General features: G+C 35.0%; 2 protein-coding genes across 6 annotated transcripts; one reads left to right on the top strand and one right to left on the bottom strand.

Moving 5' to 3' along the window:
- Positions 1 to 3735: 3735 nt before the first annotated feature.
- Positions 3736 to 7360, top strand: LOC114712476 (THO complex subunit 7A-like). Of its 5 annotated transcripts, none has more exons than XM_028897025.1 (3): positions 3736 to 4014; positions 5826 to 6419; positions 6827 to 7360. In XM_028897025.1, the coding sequence occupies exons 2-3, from the start codon at positions 5826 to 5828 to the stop codon at positions 6956 to 6958; spliced, it is 726 nt and encodes a 241-aa protein (XP_028752858.1). In that variant the 5' UTR covers positions 3736 to 4014; the 3' UTR covers positions 6959 to 7360. The 5 variants fall into 5 exon arrangements, with proteins under 5 accessions (XP_028752858.1, XP_028752859.1, XP_028752856.1 ...); XM_028897026.1 differs by having other exon boundaries at positions 3744 to 4045; XM_028897023.1 differs by lacking the exon at positions 3736 to 4014 and adding an exon at positions 4029 to 4095.
- Positions 7361 to 12929: 5569 nt separating this feature from the next.
- LOC114712477 (heat shock cognate protein 80) lies at positions 12930 to 15949 on the bottom strand. The gene is made up of 3 exons (XM_028897027.1): positions 15747 to 15949; positions 15046 to 15187; positions 12930 to 14941 (listed from the first exon to the last, which is right to left on the bottom strand). Exons 1-3 carry the CDS (start codon positions 15867 to 15869, stop codon positions 13107 to 13109), a joined length of 2100 nt encoding a protein of 699 aa, XP_028752860.1. The 5' UTR covers positions 15870 to 15949; the 3' UTR covers positions 12930 to 13106.
- Positions 15950 to 17552: the final 1603 nt, after the last annotated feature.

Here is a 17552-nt window from a genome sequence, read left to right as displayed (position 1 = left end):
AAAGGTCCTGGTCAAAGAGATAAGGAGACTTGGTGGTGGAATAAGAGTGTGCAAGAGAAAGTCAAACAGAAAAAAGATTGTTTTAAGGCCATACACCTGTGCAATAGTGTAGAGAACCAGGAAAAGTATCAGTTGGCTAAAAAAGAAACAAAGAGAGCAGTGAGCGAAGCACGTACTAAAGCTTATGAAGGGTTTTATCAGGAGTTAGGAACAAAGACGGGAGAAAGAAATATTTACAAGATCGCGAAGCAAAGGGAGAGGAAAAAGAGAGATCTGGACCAAGTAAAGTGTATAAAGGATGAAGATGGTAAAGTGTTAGTTACTGATGGTGATATTAAGGACAGATGGGAGGCTTACTTTTACAAGTTGTTTAATGAGGGAAGCAATTATGCGACTCAGGACTTGCAGGACTTGCTAATTAACGAAGATGATCGGAATTTGGCTTTCTACCGCAGGATACGTATCGGAGAGGTTAAGGCGGCTCTCAAGAAAATGGACAATGGAAAAGCCGTTGGGCCTGATGGTATCCCTATTGAAGTTTGGAAATGTTTGGGCGATGAGGGGGAGGCGTGGCTAACCAAGCTTTTTAATGAAATTCTACGCTCTAAAAATATGCCGGATGAGTGGAGGAAAAGCATTTTAGTTCCTATTTACAAGAATAAAGGAGACATTCAAAACTGTGCAAGCTACAGGGGGATAAAACTTATGAGTCATACAATGAAGTTGTGGGAAAAAGTGATGGAATATAGATTAAGGTTGGAGACTTCTATTTCGGAAAACCAATTTGGATTTATGCCAGAGAGATCCACATCGGAAGCAATCTATTTACTAAGGGGGTTAATGGAGAGATATAGAAGTAAAAGAAGAGATTTACATATGGTTTTTATTGACCTGGAAAAGGCTTATGATCGTGTGCCAAGAGAAGTATTGTGGAAGGCTTTGGAAAAGAAAGGTGTACGGGTTGCGTATATCAAAGTCATACAAGATATGTATAAGGCGATAACTACCAGTGTAAGGACGCCTGGGGGGGAGACAAAGGACTTCCCTATTAAGATTGGCCTACATCAGGGATCCTCTCTGAGTCCGTACTTGTTCAACATTGTTCTGGATGTTCTAACTAAACCTGTTCAAGAAAGAATCCCTAAGTCCATGCTCTTCGCGGATGATATAGTTCTTATGGCGGAATCAAAAGAAGAGATTAACACTAGTTTGGAGTTATGGAGAAGGACTTTGGAGTCGAAAGGTTTCCGTTTGAGCAGGAACAAAACAGAATATATGCATTGTGATTTTGGAGGGAGGCAAGGTAATAGGGATTTGGAGGTGAGGATGGGAGAGCAAATTATTCCTCAAGTATCAAAGTTTAAATACCTAGGATCCATTATACAGGAGGATGGGAAAATTGATGGAGACATTTCTCATAGAATACAAGCTGGCTGGTTAAAGTGGAGGAAAGCTACCGGAGTTATTTGCGATAAGAAGGTACCTGAGAAACTTAAAGGAAAATTTTATCGGACTGCTATAAGACCAGCTATGATGTATGGTAGTGAATGTTGGGCAATAAAGGGAAAACAAGAGCACAAAGTCGGAGTAGCAGAAATGAGGATGTTGAGATGGATGTGTGGTCATACAAGAAAAGATAGGATTCGAAATGAAAAGATCAGGACAAGAGTCGGTGTGGCACCTATCCAAGAGAAAATGGTTGAAAATCGCTTAAGATGGTTTGGACATGTGCAGAGAAGGCCTTTGGAGGCCCCGTGAGGAGGGTGGATCAAACAAGATGGAGTCCCATAAAAAGAGGCAGGGGAAGACCGAGAAGAACGCTGAATGAGGTCATTGAACGAGACCTCCTAATCAACAACATATCTAAGGATTGGGTTGTTGACAGAGCACGATGGCGTCGTGTGATTCATGTAGCCGACTCCACGTAGTGGGATAAGGCTTGTTGTTTGTTTGTTGATGAAATTGTACCTACGATTCCATTTGCCCTTGAAACTAACTTCTTCTGCTGTTGTTGTCATTATTACTACTACTATTTATAACGAAAATTAATTAATTAAAACAGAGAACAAATAAAAATTGGGAAGCTAAATAATAAACTCTTTCTTCTTCTGGAAAGATTACTAAAAGGTTCTGTTTTCTGTTGTTGTTATGAGGGAAAAACTATTCGAGATAAACAGAAAAGAAACAAGAAGCCTGCACTAAACTCTGTACAATTTATTCTGCTCAGGGGAGACTGATGACGAGTTGCTAGAGCTCCGACTACCGGCAACTATTTTTTTGAGGATTCTTACAATTTCAATAGTGTAGTTAACAAGTTCTTTAACATGATTAGCAAGTTCAGTATAGTAAATAACAATAAATTTTTCAAAAAATTCAAAAAGTGGTATTTTTACAATTTCAGTAATGCGGTTAACAAGTTCTTTAACTCTGACGACTAACAACTATTTTTTGGGAATTTTTATAACTTCACTAACGCAGTTAACAAGTTTTTTAACACAATTAACAAGTTAGGTATATCAGATAACAAGTTTTTCAGAAAATTCAAAAAGTGGTATTTTTACAACTTCAGTAATATGGTTAACAAGTTTTTTTAACACTATTAACAAGTTCGGTATAACAGTTAATAACATGTTTTTCAAGAAATTTAACAAATGGCATCTTTACAATTTTAGTAACGCAGTTAATAAGTTTTGCAACACTACTAACAAGTTCAGTATAGCAGTTAACAACAGGTTTTTCAAAAAATTCAAAAAGTGATATTTTTACAACTTCAGTAACGCGGTTAACAAATCATATAATGATATTAACAACTCTAATAACATTATTGACAAAATTTCCCTATGAAGGTTGATGTTTTTATTTTTTAATATTAGTTCCCAGTGCATAAAAAATTTTCCATTTATTAGGTAGTCATCATGGTTATGAGAGTTGTTAATATTATTACATGACTTACTATTAGAGTTATTAATTGTTATGTTAAATTTGTTAATAGCGTTACCGAACTTGTTAACCACGTTACTGAAATTGTAAAGATACCACTTTTTAAATTTTCTAAAAAACTTGTTTATTGATGTATCGAATTTGTTAATAGTATTAAAAAACTTTTTAACCTTGTTACTGAAATTGTAAAAATACCACTTTTTGAATTTCTTAGAAAACCTGTTGGTAATTACTATACCGAACTTCTTAATAGTATTACAAAACTTGTTAGTCGTATTACTAAAGTTGTAAAAATATCATTTTTTGAAAAAACTTGTTATTAAGTGTTATACTGAACTTATTAATAGTGTTAAAGAACTTGTTAATCGTATTATTAAAATTATAAAAATCCCTCAAAAAAATAATTGTTGACTACTAAACCTCCTGTGACCAGTGGCCACCTGAACTTCGCCGGAGTCTGGTGGCTAGCCGATCGGTATAGATAGTTTGAACCTCTTACCCAAAAAAAAAAAGTTAAAGGGCAATAATACAAATTTTTCACATTTTAAATTCCTAACTAAATTGAAATTTCGCAAGTTCAAGTGACCATTTGAAGTTTTGCAAATTTAAGTTTCATTTTACTGGAATTTTTTCATTTTTAATTTGAGATTTTAAAATTTTAAAAGTATTTTTTTCCGAATTTTCCTTTGGAAAAAAAAATCTTAGGCTATTGGCTGATTAACCGGTTATGTCGCAGCGAGAGGGCACCTGGATCCTTCCGCAGCTGCCACTTCGAAGACGACCCTCAGCCTCTCGCCGCCGTCTAAACGCTTCAGCGGCTCGCCGGTGTTCTAACTCTTCTCCGACGGTAGGGGCACTCACACCCTCTCGCCGCTCAGCATTCAATCTCTTCGCCGCTGACATTTACATTTCGTAAAACGGTGTCGTTTTCAAATATTAGTACCTCTGCAACCGCAGCGATTAGCGGAGACCAAAAGCCCTAAGCATTACCGTTCAACTGACTTTCTTCGTCTTGCGGCCACAGGCAACGGAACCAACGACTTCGCAACCTTCAGCCGGCCACAGGAACCACCCGTAAGGAGGACCTTAACCATTCTCTAGATTCGTTAGTTCTTCTTCCTCCTTCCTCGTTCTTTGTCATTCTACCAGCAACGGGTGCAGTTCTTATCTCCTTACCCTGCATAGTTTCGTTTCATTTTTCAATCTGCAATTTCCCTTTAGTGTTTACTCCACAACTCAATTTGACCAAAAACAAGCTCTACTATTCAACTCACTATCTCTTGCTTGTTCTGATTTCGATATGCACACAGTTCTGTTGATAGATTGAATCTTTACTAATGGGCATTGCTGCTTGGTTTAAATTAGTTTTGTAATTATTGAGAATCCTATCAATCATTGAAGGACAAAGTCTATAAATTCTGACTGAGAGTTGATGGATTGGAAGTTTACTATTATTTGAGCTTTGTGGTTATTGGAATTTTCATATTCAGATTTGTTGGCTATTTATAAACTTAAGAGATGAGCGGTTGCTATAGATATGGCTTCAGTTTGAGTGTTAGTATGTTTGTAAACAACGAGTAAGCAAGTTTTCCCTGATTCAAAGGAATAACTCAATTCAGAAGTTCAAAAGTTTTACCACTAAAGAATAAGAAGTCAAATTAACTTGTCGCTTTCAGTTTCTTGTGCTTCCCACAATGCTTATTCAGTAAATCTTTTCCCAGTATCAACTCCTTCACATACTTTTTTGAGACTAAGGGGTTGTGGCATTTTGTTATGACTAGAGAAACCAAACTTCTTCTTAAGCGCAAAGTTACAAGTTTGAGACTTTCTTAAAAAAAGTTGGTGACAATTTTCAGACTTCCTTAAAAAGTGCTAACAATTGTGCGGGCCTTGACTATATGTTTGGTAAATTTGAAATTTTGGAGTCTCATTATTGTTAAGATTAGAACCTTAGCAAAGTTAGGTGGATAGGAAAACTTGCTTACGAACATGCACGCGTACACACATGCTCATGGGTGCACGCTCTCAACCATAGGTATATTTGTAGCAGCCCCCAATGATCTTAAATTTATACTGACCCAAATGAACCTGAGCGGGAAGGATACATGCAACCTCACAAGATATTGGTAAGAAATAACCTCATGATTTCTAGATTACAGACTCATCACAGATTTTATAGGCTACTCAACGATTACAAAACCACGTTAAATCAGAAAGCTATGCTAATTAGTATTGTTGGTGATGTTTACACAATCTGAAGTATGTTTATTGGTTAGACTGTGATCTGATATTGAGCTTTGACTGCATGAAGAAGCAAATGGTGAATGCTAGATAGAAAGAGCTAGTTGATGTTGATTAGTTCAGTGTATTGTAGCCTTTAATTAGATAGGGGTGTCGTCATATTCTTCTTGCATGTAACTAATGGGGAACTTAGTTAGTATGTGTAGAGTTTGTCCATAATTGTTTTGTCTGGTTGGTTCCAACGAGAAGTTATTCCAGGGGCGGATCTAGATGACACCACATTTTTTGGGGGTGGGAGGGGGGGGGGCTTAAAATAAACTAAATTAGTAAATTTTCGAGGGGGGGGGGACCTTTTTAACATTCTGAAATTATATTTTGGTCTAATGCTGTTTGTTTAAAAAAGCTATTTTTCCATATATCTGGAGGTCTTTGCTAAGTTTGGAATGCCACACCTAGCTGGTCGATATAATCAATGAGATTTGATTGGCTTGGAAAATATTGATGGAATTTTTTCAGTTTTTCCATGGCAAATAATGCAAAATCTAAAAGAAGCTATTATGACGAATCTCCAACAAAATCTAATTACTCTTGGAACAAACTGACCCCAAGTGTTGACCTTCTTCTGTTGTTTGCTGGAAATTTAGATGTTGGGAAAAGCGAGGAAAGTTTCAGGTCGTGGAGAAGCTGTAGCAGCAAATTATGCTTTTGGTCCGGCTGAAGATGATGCAATAATCAAGCATAGGCTTCTGACACGTACAACAACCACAAGGGGTGAGCCTCCATTGAAGAAGCTTCAGAAAAAATTCACAACCTTTGTCTCTGAGATCGAAAAGCAAGAAGATAACTATAATGACTGTGAAAAGTTAGCCAAAGCTTTCTTGCAGGAATTAGCCACATTCGAGATTCCACTTCTAAAGAGTAAAGCAATTGTTGATGCCAATATTAGAGAGAAGGAAAATTTCAACGAGCTGAAAGATGAAATAAATAGGCAAATCCTGCAAGCACAGGCTGACATTGAAGATCTTAAGAAGCAACTTGAAGAGAGTAAGATTGAGAGGCAGCACAAGGAGGAATGTGAAGCTATTAGGAAATTGATTGCCCTGCAGCCACCGAGATCAGAGACACAGAAGCTTATAACTGAGTTAGAGAAAGAAATTATGGCGTTGGATGCAGAGAATACAGCTGGTTCGAGATTGTTAGAGCTTCGGAAGAAACAATTTGCTCTTCTTTTGCATGTGGTACGTGGAAGCCTTCACATGTTATGGCTTGTGTGATTGTTGTGTTCCTTTTTTAAAAAATAATTTTTTTGGTATTGATTGTTGTGCTCTTTGTTTCAGTGAAATAATTAGTAGATATTTAATCATATCCTCATTTTTCGCTAACTCGGTTTATTTTCTAAGATTACCATGGCAATTTTCAGATTATTGCATTTATTTGAGCAGCACTACCTTTCACTTCTCGTGCATCTCATGTCTCCCAACCAAACTGCATTTCCTGGAAAATAGTGTTATCATTGATATATAATCTTTTAAAAAAATTAAAATAATCCAGAGTGATGGTGACAATACTTGGCCTCCCCCGAACAAGTTTTCTAAATAAGAAAGTCGCTGCTGATGCATCTCTTCTGCTGCTTATTTTCTTGCAGGTGGATGAGTTGCAGAACACAATAGAGGAAGAGCAGAAGAATCTTATTGAGGAGATGAGAGCGGCACCTGAAGAGCTCAAGAATGGGATAGAAGATGCAAGTGGGGGTTCGGAAGCTATGGCTGTTGACTAGCAAGTGAATTTCATATCGGTCCTGCCATTGTTAGATTAGTTGCTCTTCGAACATATCATCCCATAGGGTATGTGTTTTTCCGTCTCATTGAGCAGCAACCTCTATCTGTTGAGCAACAATTAGGGATACACTCATGAAACTTATGGCACCACCACTCTGGCTGTTAGGTTCGAACCTTCATTTCTATGATAGTTGGGGTTAAGGCCACGTGCTTAATTTTTGGATTTGGATCTTCTGAAGTTGGTGAGGTTCAATGCAAAATATCTGTATCTTCTGTTCATCTATATATGCAATGTACTAGGAACTAGTGCTGTCCTTCTGATGGATTATGATAGAAGGTAATACGCTGAGGCTCGAGTTCAAGACCTCATTTAAGCGGTATCAAGCCGCTTACCACTTGGACCAACCCTCTTTGGTTATTTTAGATTAAATTTAATTTTCCAACTAATTCTTATATTAAAGACAAGAAATAGTAAAATTCACCATGAATAACTGACTCATACAAAACTCTCTTATCCAGTCAAAGTATGAGATTGATTTACCAATTCATTGTTGTAATCAGCTTACTTGAATTGAATTTTAATACCATGGTTAAAAGTGGGTTTCTTGCCCTAAACCAATATCTTCACACGGAGAAGAGTTCAAATAAACTGCCTGATCTTTCTCTGCTTCTCTGACCTGTTTTTCCGTGCAACCATTTGGATCAAACTGTAATGGTTCCACTCGATTTGTTTACTAAATTTTCATATTTTGATAGTACTCTTCTTGTTCTTAATATATAATTTAATTGTTAAGTTAATTTTAATTTTTAATATAAGACTTATTTATCATATTTATCAATTTTTTTTAAATTACCCATATAGAGATTCTCTCAACCATAATCAAATAAGTGAGAGATGGAGGATATTAAAAAAAATATGATTGTGATATTTTAAGAAAAAACATATCACATTTTTTATAATTAAGTAACTTATCTAACTTTTTTAATTTGATTAAATTAATTAAATAGGTCTTATATTAAGAACATGTGAAGTATTAATTTGGATGAATGGGTGAGGTTAGGAATAGGGAGTGAGAAAAGGGGAAAGATGCAGAGAGCCTTAAGTGAGAGAGAAAAACTGACATATTCTTTTATTACGTTTAACTTATTCTCAATCAAGACAAATTCCAAGCAGAAGAGATGCGAAGTCAATTAGAAACAAAGTGGGGGGGAAAAAATGTTTCCATTGAAAAACAGTATTATCAATATCGAAGTTCAGAAACAAATAATTCAAAAATGTAACAATGTCTTCAGCAAATATTCCATGTCTATATTTTTTAATAATCAATTTTAAAGCTTAAAATTATGGTTTTCTAAAAATTTATTCAAACCCTGAATAAATTAATTATGAAATCATTAGCCAAACACCCATATTTTAATTAAATCAGTTTTGTGACCCTCAAACAAACACCCATGTTTTGATTAAAAATCAATTGTAAAGCCTTCCTCAACCATGTTTTCCATTAGCAGCCGACTTATACTTTGGGAGCATTTGGATTACTATTGTGTAAAATAGAAATTATAAAATTAGCATAATTGATTTAATCAACATATAGTGTTTGGATAAATTTTTTAAAAAAACATAATTAAAAAGCATGTAATAGTTGCTTGTGTGATAGACATATAAAGAAACACTCATATTTTGATTAAAAATTAATTATGAGACCTTTTAAAATATATATAAATTGAATTTATTAAATTCTCAACATGACTTCACACTTTTGTGGCCTATACTTAATTTTATATTTATGTATATGTTTATAAACTCGTAGAACTAGTGCTTAAACATGTGTCTCAATCTGATCCCTACATATTTGCTTTAAAGTCCATTACTAGCTCAAATGGTGGTAGCCATGTCAACTACGATTAGGTATCTCATTCTATCAACAAATTTACAGTAGTAGCTGAGTCTCCTCTGCATTCATGGCAGAAGCTCTAGCTGTTAAGTATTGAAATGATCAAAGTTCATCTGTAAGATAGTTATATTATTGAAACCGACTGTGACTACTTGGTTAAATGTATTAATCTCTTTTCAGTTATGAATTGTGATCTGTGACTGGAAGTGGTTGTGGAAGATATTTTGGAGGATATGAATTCTAAGATCTCTAGACTCTGTGAAATTCAGCTTAATTTCCAGGTCTACCAATGAAGCTGCAGATTGGCTAATGCAAAGGAGGTGTGTCCAATCAAATTGGGACATAAGGCTCCCACTTTTTCTATCATGGATTTTTTTTCTTAGAATAAAACTAGATATCACTGATAAATAAAAAAGACAATAATACCAAGACTACTCATCAAGATCCATCCCATTAGCCTAAAATGAAGACTCTGTTGCGGATTTTCCACTTTCGCTAAGTGAGTGTCCAAAAGGCTTACTCACGTAGGGCCAACTGAGAATCGTAGTGGCAACATGCATGATGCAGCAACAATTTTTGGCTGGTTTCACCACATTGTCTCCTTTATGAAAATCCAAAAGATTTTGTCCGAAACAGTTTAAGTGAAGCAGGAAATTTAAGCATCAAACTGACTATCACAGATTTTTAAGAATGATAGAATTCAAATACATTTAGTAGCTGTTGAAGATGTGAAAACTGTCACAGACTGATGTCTTTACTTGTTTGGTTATTCCTTAACTATTTGTGTTGTTGTTTTTGCTCTGTTACTGTTTTGTTTTTTTTTTTTTATTGTGAGTTTTGATGTGTTAGCTTATATTTTTAGGTTGTTTTAGTGTTTTTTTTCTCAACTATTAATGTCTGTATTTTTTTTTCTTTTTGTTACTAATAAAATTGACTTCTTTTGATTAAAAAAACAAATTTACTATTCTTAAATTTCGGAGATAACGATGGGCAAAAATGAATTTTAAATTATTTGTTCCAATTTTTCTAACGTTTCAAGGAAGTCCAAAGTATTCATTTCCACCCTAATTAGCCTTAGCCTATTTCCCACGTAATGTGTCCGGCAACATTTGTTGGTCAACATTTTTAGCCTGTCATAATTCTCTCTTCTTTCACTTTAACCATTATACCATTTTGACTTGTTATTTAAAAAAAAGAAAAAACAGTGTTGCATCTTTGATCACATTCCATCTTGCTTAATGTGAGATAGATGTTGATGGGGGGGGGGAAAAAAACCTCTTTTTCTACTTGTAACCTGACTTTGTTCTTTTACGATCAATGGATGTATAGTTTTTTTTTTCTAAAAAAAAAAACAGCATCACTGATTTATTATTTTTGAGGAATGCTACACTGTTTCTATCTGGATAGTCATGAAAATCAATTTCACAGGCTAAAGTGATGATTTCTTATAATTTTATCGAAACAATCTGATTTTGATTAATTAATTACAAGATAAAACTAATTATGGGACTAGCAACCAATAGTTGGTTTTAAAAAAAAAAAAAAAAACAAAAGACTATCAACCAATAGGCTGACTTTTGCCTTAATTTTTAAGTTTCAATTTAGTATGATAGAATGTCTTCAATGCTGAAAGCGTTCTTAGGCATCGTGTCCAGCGCAGAATTTCCTCTCTTTTAGCTTAATTATCTTATTTCTTGTTCTATTTTTTGAAGCTCTCATTTTCCTTTTATTATTATAACATTTTGACTTATTATTTAAAAAGAAGTGTCACTAATTTATTACTCTTGGCAAATACTACAATGTTCTAAGGGTGTGTTCGGATCACAAAAATCAATTTCAAAGGCTAAAATCATAATCTCTTCAAATTCTATCATGACACTTATTTCTATTAAATTAATGATGAGATAAAATTAATTATGAGATGATCAACCAATATGACTGAGATTAAGACTTTTGTTTTAATTTTGAAGTTTCAATTTGGTTAGAACTGCCTACAATCAAGAATGCATGACATCTCAGTAAGCAGATATCCAAGGCTTTCTACGTGAATTTAGCTTTAAGGTTAATATGATTTTTAGTCTCTCAAATTTATCATCATTTTGACTTTAGTCCCTCAAATATCAAACCATAAGTTTTAGTCTCTTAAGAAGTAAAATAATCCAAATACTTATTAAATTATCGGGGCAAACCACCGTAGGAGGACAACAATATCCTTAACCTTTGTTAGATTCTTTTCTTGATAATTTAATAATATTTTCTCTCTTATTAAAAAAGAATATTCTTTTGCATTTTGGTAACGAAATCATCATTCTTGGCCCACATTTTTAATTTAACATCTTATTGAAATTCAGTACTGTTTAGGGAAATTTTTCCAAGTTATAAAAATATTTTTTAAAAATGGGTCTTATATTTAGAACTGGAGGGAGTAATATTTTAGTTTATTAATTTTATAAAATATCTTCTCAATCTTGTAACTCCAACACGGCTGACAAAATATGCTTATATTAAAATCTACAAAAACATTCTTATGTTGACATACTAAGTTTAATTTTCAAAATTACAATGAATATTACCAAAAATTTATCATTTGTGACTAAAGGTGTTCATATTAAAGAACTGAAGATATACTTTACAAAATTTTTATAAAAAAAACTAAATTTTTCTATAAAATTAAAGAATAAAAAATACACTTCAACCAAAAATAAAAGACATTATCATTCATATTTGATTTTAGTATGTCAAAATCAATCACAAGATCATCAATCATGTTTCTCATAAACGGCCTCCACATTCGTTTGGATAAATGTTAGGTAAAACTGAGCTTATAAAATTAATTGATGAGCATAATTGATTTTTAAAATAGGGTAATTGAATACATTTTTATGAAAGTATAATTTTGTTTGCCAGACTAGGAAAGTATAGTTGAAAAACAAGTAATAGTAGCTTAAATAATCATGATTTTATATTGGGGTATTTGATAGCTTATAAGATAACTATGAGTGCATAATTTTTGGCATGTAACAACTCATTTACCATTCTGTCTTAAAAAAAATTATATCAACTTAATATGAAAATGGAGGAGCATGTCAATAATTCAATATCTTTAGCACAAGGAACTGTACTAGAAAATTATTTATGGGAAGAATCTTCACCCAGAGAAAGATGATCCCCAGTCAAGAATTTCTTCTTCAAATGATCAGAGCGCGTCCATATGGAGAAAGAGTCGTTACACTACACAAAAATTTTAGTTTATATCAATGTTGTCATCACAATATTGACAGTTGTATGTTTATTTTATAGTAATTGAATTAAGTAACGATAGCTATTCATGATATTGAGTTGCATTGTTATTTAAATATATCTTGTGGATTTTATTCGTTGACTTATGTTGTTGACTTGCTGTTACGATCACACGATGATGTTTTAAGATTGAGATTAATTGATTTTAAAGGAACTAATTATATGCTTTTCTGACTCCGTCCACTCATAAATAGGAGACTGTAATTAACTAATTACCCACGAGAATTTTTGGCCTCCAGCAAACTCGTCTCAAAAGCAACTGGATATTGAGACAAACTCATGCTCCTTACTTACGCCCACTTGAGGAATTGTAAGGAAGAAACGCGGGGGGAGGGGGGGGGGGGAGGTTTTACTGAGTTGAATTTTTCAAAAACAGAGAAATCAACAGCTTTTAATTAACGTTTCCTCCCCCTATATATTCGCATATTCTATTTTATCAAACTCGTTAAAATTTTCCATTCCCTGCCAAAGGCAAATTTCAAACTCATTGTTAGCCCAGGAAGGATGAGGATTCCCTGCTAATTGCCAATGAGCCCCACTAATCTCACCATCTAATGGTCACCCGCAAAAGCAACCCCCGGGGGCGGGGCATCTTAATTCTTAAACCAACAAAGGCCACCTCATAAAGCTCATCCAAAGGCCACATAAACCATTGGAAGTAACACAACCAGAAGACACATCTTCCCATATCACCCTCAGCTCATGGCATGCAATTAGCAGTTCAGGCCCATATACACCAGACAGACACACAACGACACACACAGAAAGAGAGAAGCAAAAGAGAAAATAAGCAATTAGCCGAGCAAAATGCAGGCGCAATACTTCTACCATTGCAAAACAAAACAGAAAACATTCCAGAAGAGAACAAAAATTGAAAAAGATAGGGATAGAATTGTCTGGATCGCTACAAACGCTAATGGCATAGAACTTGTAAACGTAATTAAAAAGTAATTTAATCAACTTCCTCCATCTTGCTTCCCTCAGCATCAGCATCGGCTTCCTCCAATGGGGGCATGTCAGCATCACCATCACCTGCATCCTCGTCAATGCTCAGACCAAGTTTCAACATCCTGTGAATCCTGTTTCCGAATGTGTTGGGATCGTCAAGGCTGAAACCAGAGGTGAGGAGGGCAGTCTCAAAGAGCAACAGGACAAGGTCCTTCACGGACTTGTCATTCCTGTCAGCATCAGCACGCTTCCTCAGCTCGTCCATGATGGGATTCTCAGGGTTGATCTCCATTGTCTTCTTGCTTGACATGTAACCAGCCATGCTGTTATCTCTCAAGGCCTGTGCCTTCATGATTCTTTCCATGTTGGCTGTCCATCCATATTCACCAGTTACCAGACAGCAGGGTGAATCGACAACACGGTCAGACACCACAACCTTTTCAACCTTGTCTCCCAAGACATCCTTCATCACCTTGCAGAGACCATCGAATTTGTTCTTGAGTTCTTCCTTCTTCTTCTTCTCGTCCTCGCTCTCATCTAGCTTAAGACCCTCCTTTGTTGCTGAGACGAGTTTCTTGCCCTCGAATTCTTTGAGCTGTCCAACAGCATATTCATCAATGGCGTCAACCATGAACAGCACCTCATAACCCTTCTTCTTCAGTTTCTCCAAGAAGGGGGAGTTCTCAACTGCTTTCTTGCTTTCACCAGTGATGTAGTAAATATCGTTCTGCCCTTCCTTCATCCTGGTAACATAGTCCTTGAGGCTAGTCATCTCGTCACCACTCTTGGTGGAGTGATACCTCAACAATTCAGCAATCTTGCCCTTGTTTTGAGAATCCTCGTGGATACCAAGCTTGAGATTCTTAGAGAAGGCCTCGTAGAACTTGTTGTAGTCCTCCTTGTTCTCGGCTATTTCAAAGAAAAGTTCAATGCACTTCTTAACCAAGTTCTTGCGGATGACCTTCAGGATCTTGTTTTGCTGCAACATTTCTCTAGAAATGTTGAGAGGAAGATCCTCAGAATCCACGATACCCTTAACGAAGCCAAGATACTCAGGGATCAACTCCTCACAGTTGTCCATGATAAACACACGGCGAACATATAGCTTGATGTTGTTGGGTTTCTTTCTGGTGTCAAAGAGATCAAATGGAGCCCTCTTCGGTACAAAGAGGATAGCCTTAAATTCCAGCTGACCCTCAACAGAGAAGTGCTTGACAGCCAAATGGTCTTCCCAATCATTGGTAAGACTCTTGTAGAAAGCAGCATATTCTTCCTTTGTGATCTCTTCAGGCTTCCTCATCCAAATAGGCTTCTGCTTGTTCACCAAGGACCACTCATGTGACACCTCCTTAATCTTCTTCTTTTTCTTCTCCTCTTTTTCCTTCTCCTCGTCTACTTCCTCCACCTTACCTTCCTCTTCCTTCTTCTCTTCCTCGTCCTCATCATCAGAAATCTCCTTCTCAGTTGTCTTCTCAACCCAGAGAGAAATCGGGTAGCTGATAAACTCAGAATGCTTCTTAATCAAGTCCTTTAGGCGTCGTTCCTCAAGGTACTCAAGCTGATCTTCCTTAAGGAATAAAGTTATCTTAGTTCCCCTGCCAAGACTCTCACCAGATGTGTCCCTGGTAACAGTGAATGACCCACCAGCTTGGGATTCCCAAACGTACTGCTCGTCGTCATTGTGCTTAGAGGTAACAATGACCTTCTCAGCAACAAGATAGGCAGAGTAGAAACCAACACCGAACTGACCAATCATGCTCACATCCGCACCAGCAGCCAGAGCTTCCATGAATTCTTTGGTTCCAGACCTTGCAATGGTACCGAGGTTGTTCACCAAATCTGGAATATCAATTCACAACCATTGGTCAGAGACACCAATATGACATATCAGCCAAAATATATGCATAATGCTAAAATAGTTCAATAATTTTTTACGATCTTACCTGCTTTGGTCATCCCAACACCACTATCAATAATGGACAATGTGTTGTTTGTCTTGTCAGGGATGATATGGATGAACAGCTCCGGCTGAGCAGCAAGCTTGCTCTTGTCTGTCAAGCTTTCGAATCGGATCTTGTCCAAAGCCTGCAATAAGCGAGACGCAGAAAGGATACTCAGAAAACATTCACTATGAAAAAAGAAAATATGTCCAAGCATGCAAAAGTAAAAACACATTATCATTCCTCCATTGCATAACTTCAAGTAGTCTCAATTCACCCACTCACCCACAAGGGAAAGAAACTTAACAACAATGCTACGACATTACATTCTAGGACATAAAAAGCATACGTCTTAAAGACTCTCGGCATAAAAAATGAAATTACAGGGCGAAAGAAAGAACAATACCTTATAAGTTTTACAGGGGCAAAGTGAATAAAGAAGACAACAAGAGATGTTAACGATTTACTTCATTTAAGTTTTCAATCAATAATTAAGTACGATACCGATGCGGCACGTACAATAATTCGACACACAAAGCAACAAATACAATCCTCACAGTGACTCAATCAACAAGTAGCTCAGTTAGAGATAAAACTAATCTAAGTACAACCCAAAATATCAAAGTAAATATAGATCACGCAGAGGGATCAAATCTAAATTCTTAAAGACAATGAAAACACAAGACATAAATGAGGAAACGTACATCAGAGGCATTGCTAATGAGCTCACGAAGGAAAATCTCCTTGTTGCTGTAGAAGGTGTTAATGATAAGACTGAGAAGCTGGTTGATCTCAGCCTGGAAAGCGAACGTCTCAGTCTCCGCCATTAGCGATCTGTCTAGGAGGAAGAAGAAGAAGAACGAGGGTTTCGGTGGGAGATCAAAGTAGCAGAGCGTATGAGAGAGAAATGAAACTGAGCCGCGGAGTAAAACGAGAAGAAGCGTTATATAGGAGAAACTTGCTAGGGTTTAGATATTCTAGATCCTTCGACGCGAAATATAAAACAGGCAAGCTAAGTATTAAGAGGTTCGGGGCCCACATTGCCCTCTTCGGTCCCATCGACGGCTTCGCGAACATTCGATTGAAGGCGTAATGTTTATTTTCGACCGTTGGATTGTGATTCCCTCATTTCTCGGACTTTTCCTCTCAACATCGTCGAACGCGTTGTTGAACAGTATTTCTTTTCTATCTCCTCTTCCCAGTATTTTCTTACTAATTTCGCAGGAGGAGTTCTCGTAGGAGTTAAACATATTTAATTCTTTTTTTTTTGTCAGCAAAATTTTAATCCCCTTCCCGGTTTATGCTTATTATTTTTTAAAAATCATTTACAAGAAATTATAGTTAGTATAATTTTTATTTTTTAAGTTTACTTTATTTAATTTTGGTTTCCCAAATTTTAAATCGTAAAGGAAACCAAAATTTTTTTATCTAATTTACTACCCGAGGGATCAAAACTTATTATTTGAAACTTGAGAGACCAAAACTAAAATAAAAGAACACTCGAGGTACCAATGATTATACTAAATCCTAAAAAAAGTAAAAAAAATTATGTTATATTTATTATAATTAAATGATTTATTTATTTTTTAAATTTATCCAAATTAATTAATCAATTAGTTTTACCCTCTATTTGGATGGGGAAAAAAGTTGAGAGGAAAGAAAATGAGAGGAGAAAAAATGGAGAGAAGAGAAAATTAAAAAGAAAATATTATCACCTTTTATGTTTGGATGAACAAGAGAAAACAAAAAGAAAAGAAAATGAGTAAATATATGAATAATTAAAATACTATTTCTATTATATCAAAATATATCTTGATTAAAATCAAATTAAATATCATAATGAAAAACCATATTTACACTAACATAATCATATAATTTAAAATCAAATTATTTGATAAAGATATATTATTATATTATTATATTTTAATATCAAATAATTTTGTAAAAAAAGAAAAAAATAACATTTTGTGCAATGTAATGCTAGAAAAACCAAAACAACAATTATACTTATTTTTCCTTTCAGATCATTTTAGAAGGATTTTTGCAATTTTAGTTATTTTATTTTTTGATCAAGCAAACACAGAAAAAAGACTTGATAATAATAAATAAAGTGAAAAAATGAAAACATAGAATTATTTTGCTGAAAAAACATATATAAGAGTAGAGAGGAAAAATATGTTTTCTTTTCATTTTCTCTCCATATATGGAAAGAAAAATTGAGAAGAAAATAAAATGTGGGACCCATCTCATTTTTTTCAAACTTTTCTTTCCTCTCACTTTTCTTTCTTCATCCAAATAAGGGAAAAATCACTTCTCCTCCTATTTCCTTCCTAATTTTCCTTCCTCTGTCATTTTCTCTTCATCCAAACATAGCATTAATATTATTCCTCAAGTCCTTAACATAAGACATATTTAACTAATTTGATTAGATTAAAAAATTAGGTAAATTAGTAATTATGAAAAATATGATATGTTTTTTTTAAAACAATAATAATTTGTATCCTTCCTCC

Source organism: Neltuma alba, unplaced genomic scaffold (assembly GCF_004799145.2).
Source record: "Neltuma alba isolate B1F8T4 unplaced genomic scaffold, ASM479914v2 tig00011366_pilon, whole genome shotgun sequence".
NCBI lineage: Eukaryota > Viridiplantae > Streptophyta > Magnoliopsida > Fabales > Fabaceae > Neltuma > Neltuma alba.
Note: the sequence above shows the minus strand (reverse complement) of the source record. Positions and strands in the feature narration are given on the sequence as shown.

Excerpts from the sequence above, each read along its gene's own strand:
- LOC114712476 (XM_028897022.1), top strand. The coding sequence starts at position 5,046 with ATGCAACCTCACAAGATATTG. Across the intron at positions 5,067-5,825 it reads TGCAACCTCACAAGATATTG|ATGTTGGGAAAAGCGAGGAA; the intron begins GTAAGAAATAAC and ends CTGGAAATTTAG. Across the intron at positions 6,420-6,826 it reads TTGCTCTTCTTTTGCATGTG|GTGGATGAGTTGCAGAACAC; the intron begins GTACGTGGAAGC and ends ATTTTCTTGCAG.
- LOC114712477 (XM_028897027.1), bottom strand. The coding sequence starts at position 15,869 with ATGGCGGAGACTGAGACGTTCGCTTTCCAGGCTGAGATCAACCAGCTT. Across the intron at positions 15,188-15,746 it reads TCATTAGCAATGCCTCTGAT|GCTTTGGACAAGATCCGATT; the intron begins GTACGTTTCCTC and ends CGCTTATTGCAG. Across the intron at positions 14,942-15,045 it reads TGTTGGGATGACCAAAGCAG|ATTTGGTGAACAACCTCGGT; the intron begins GTAAGATCGTAA and ends TTGATATTCCAG.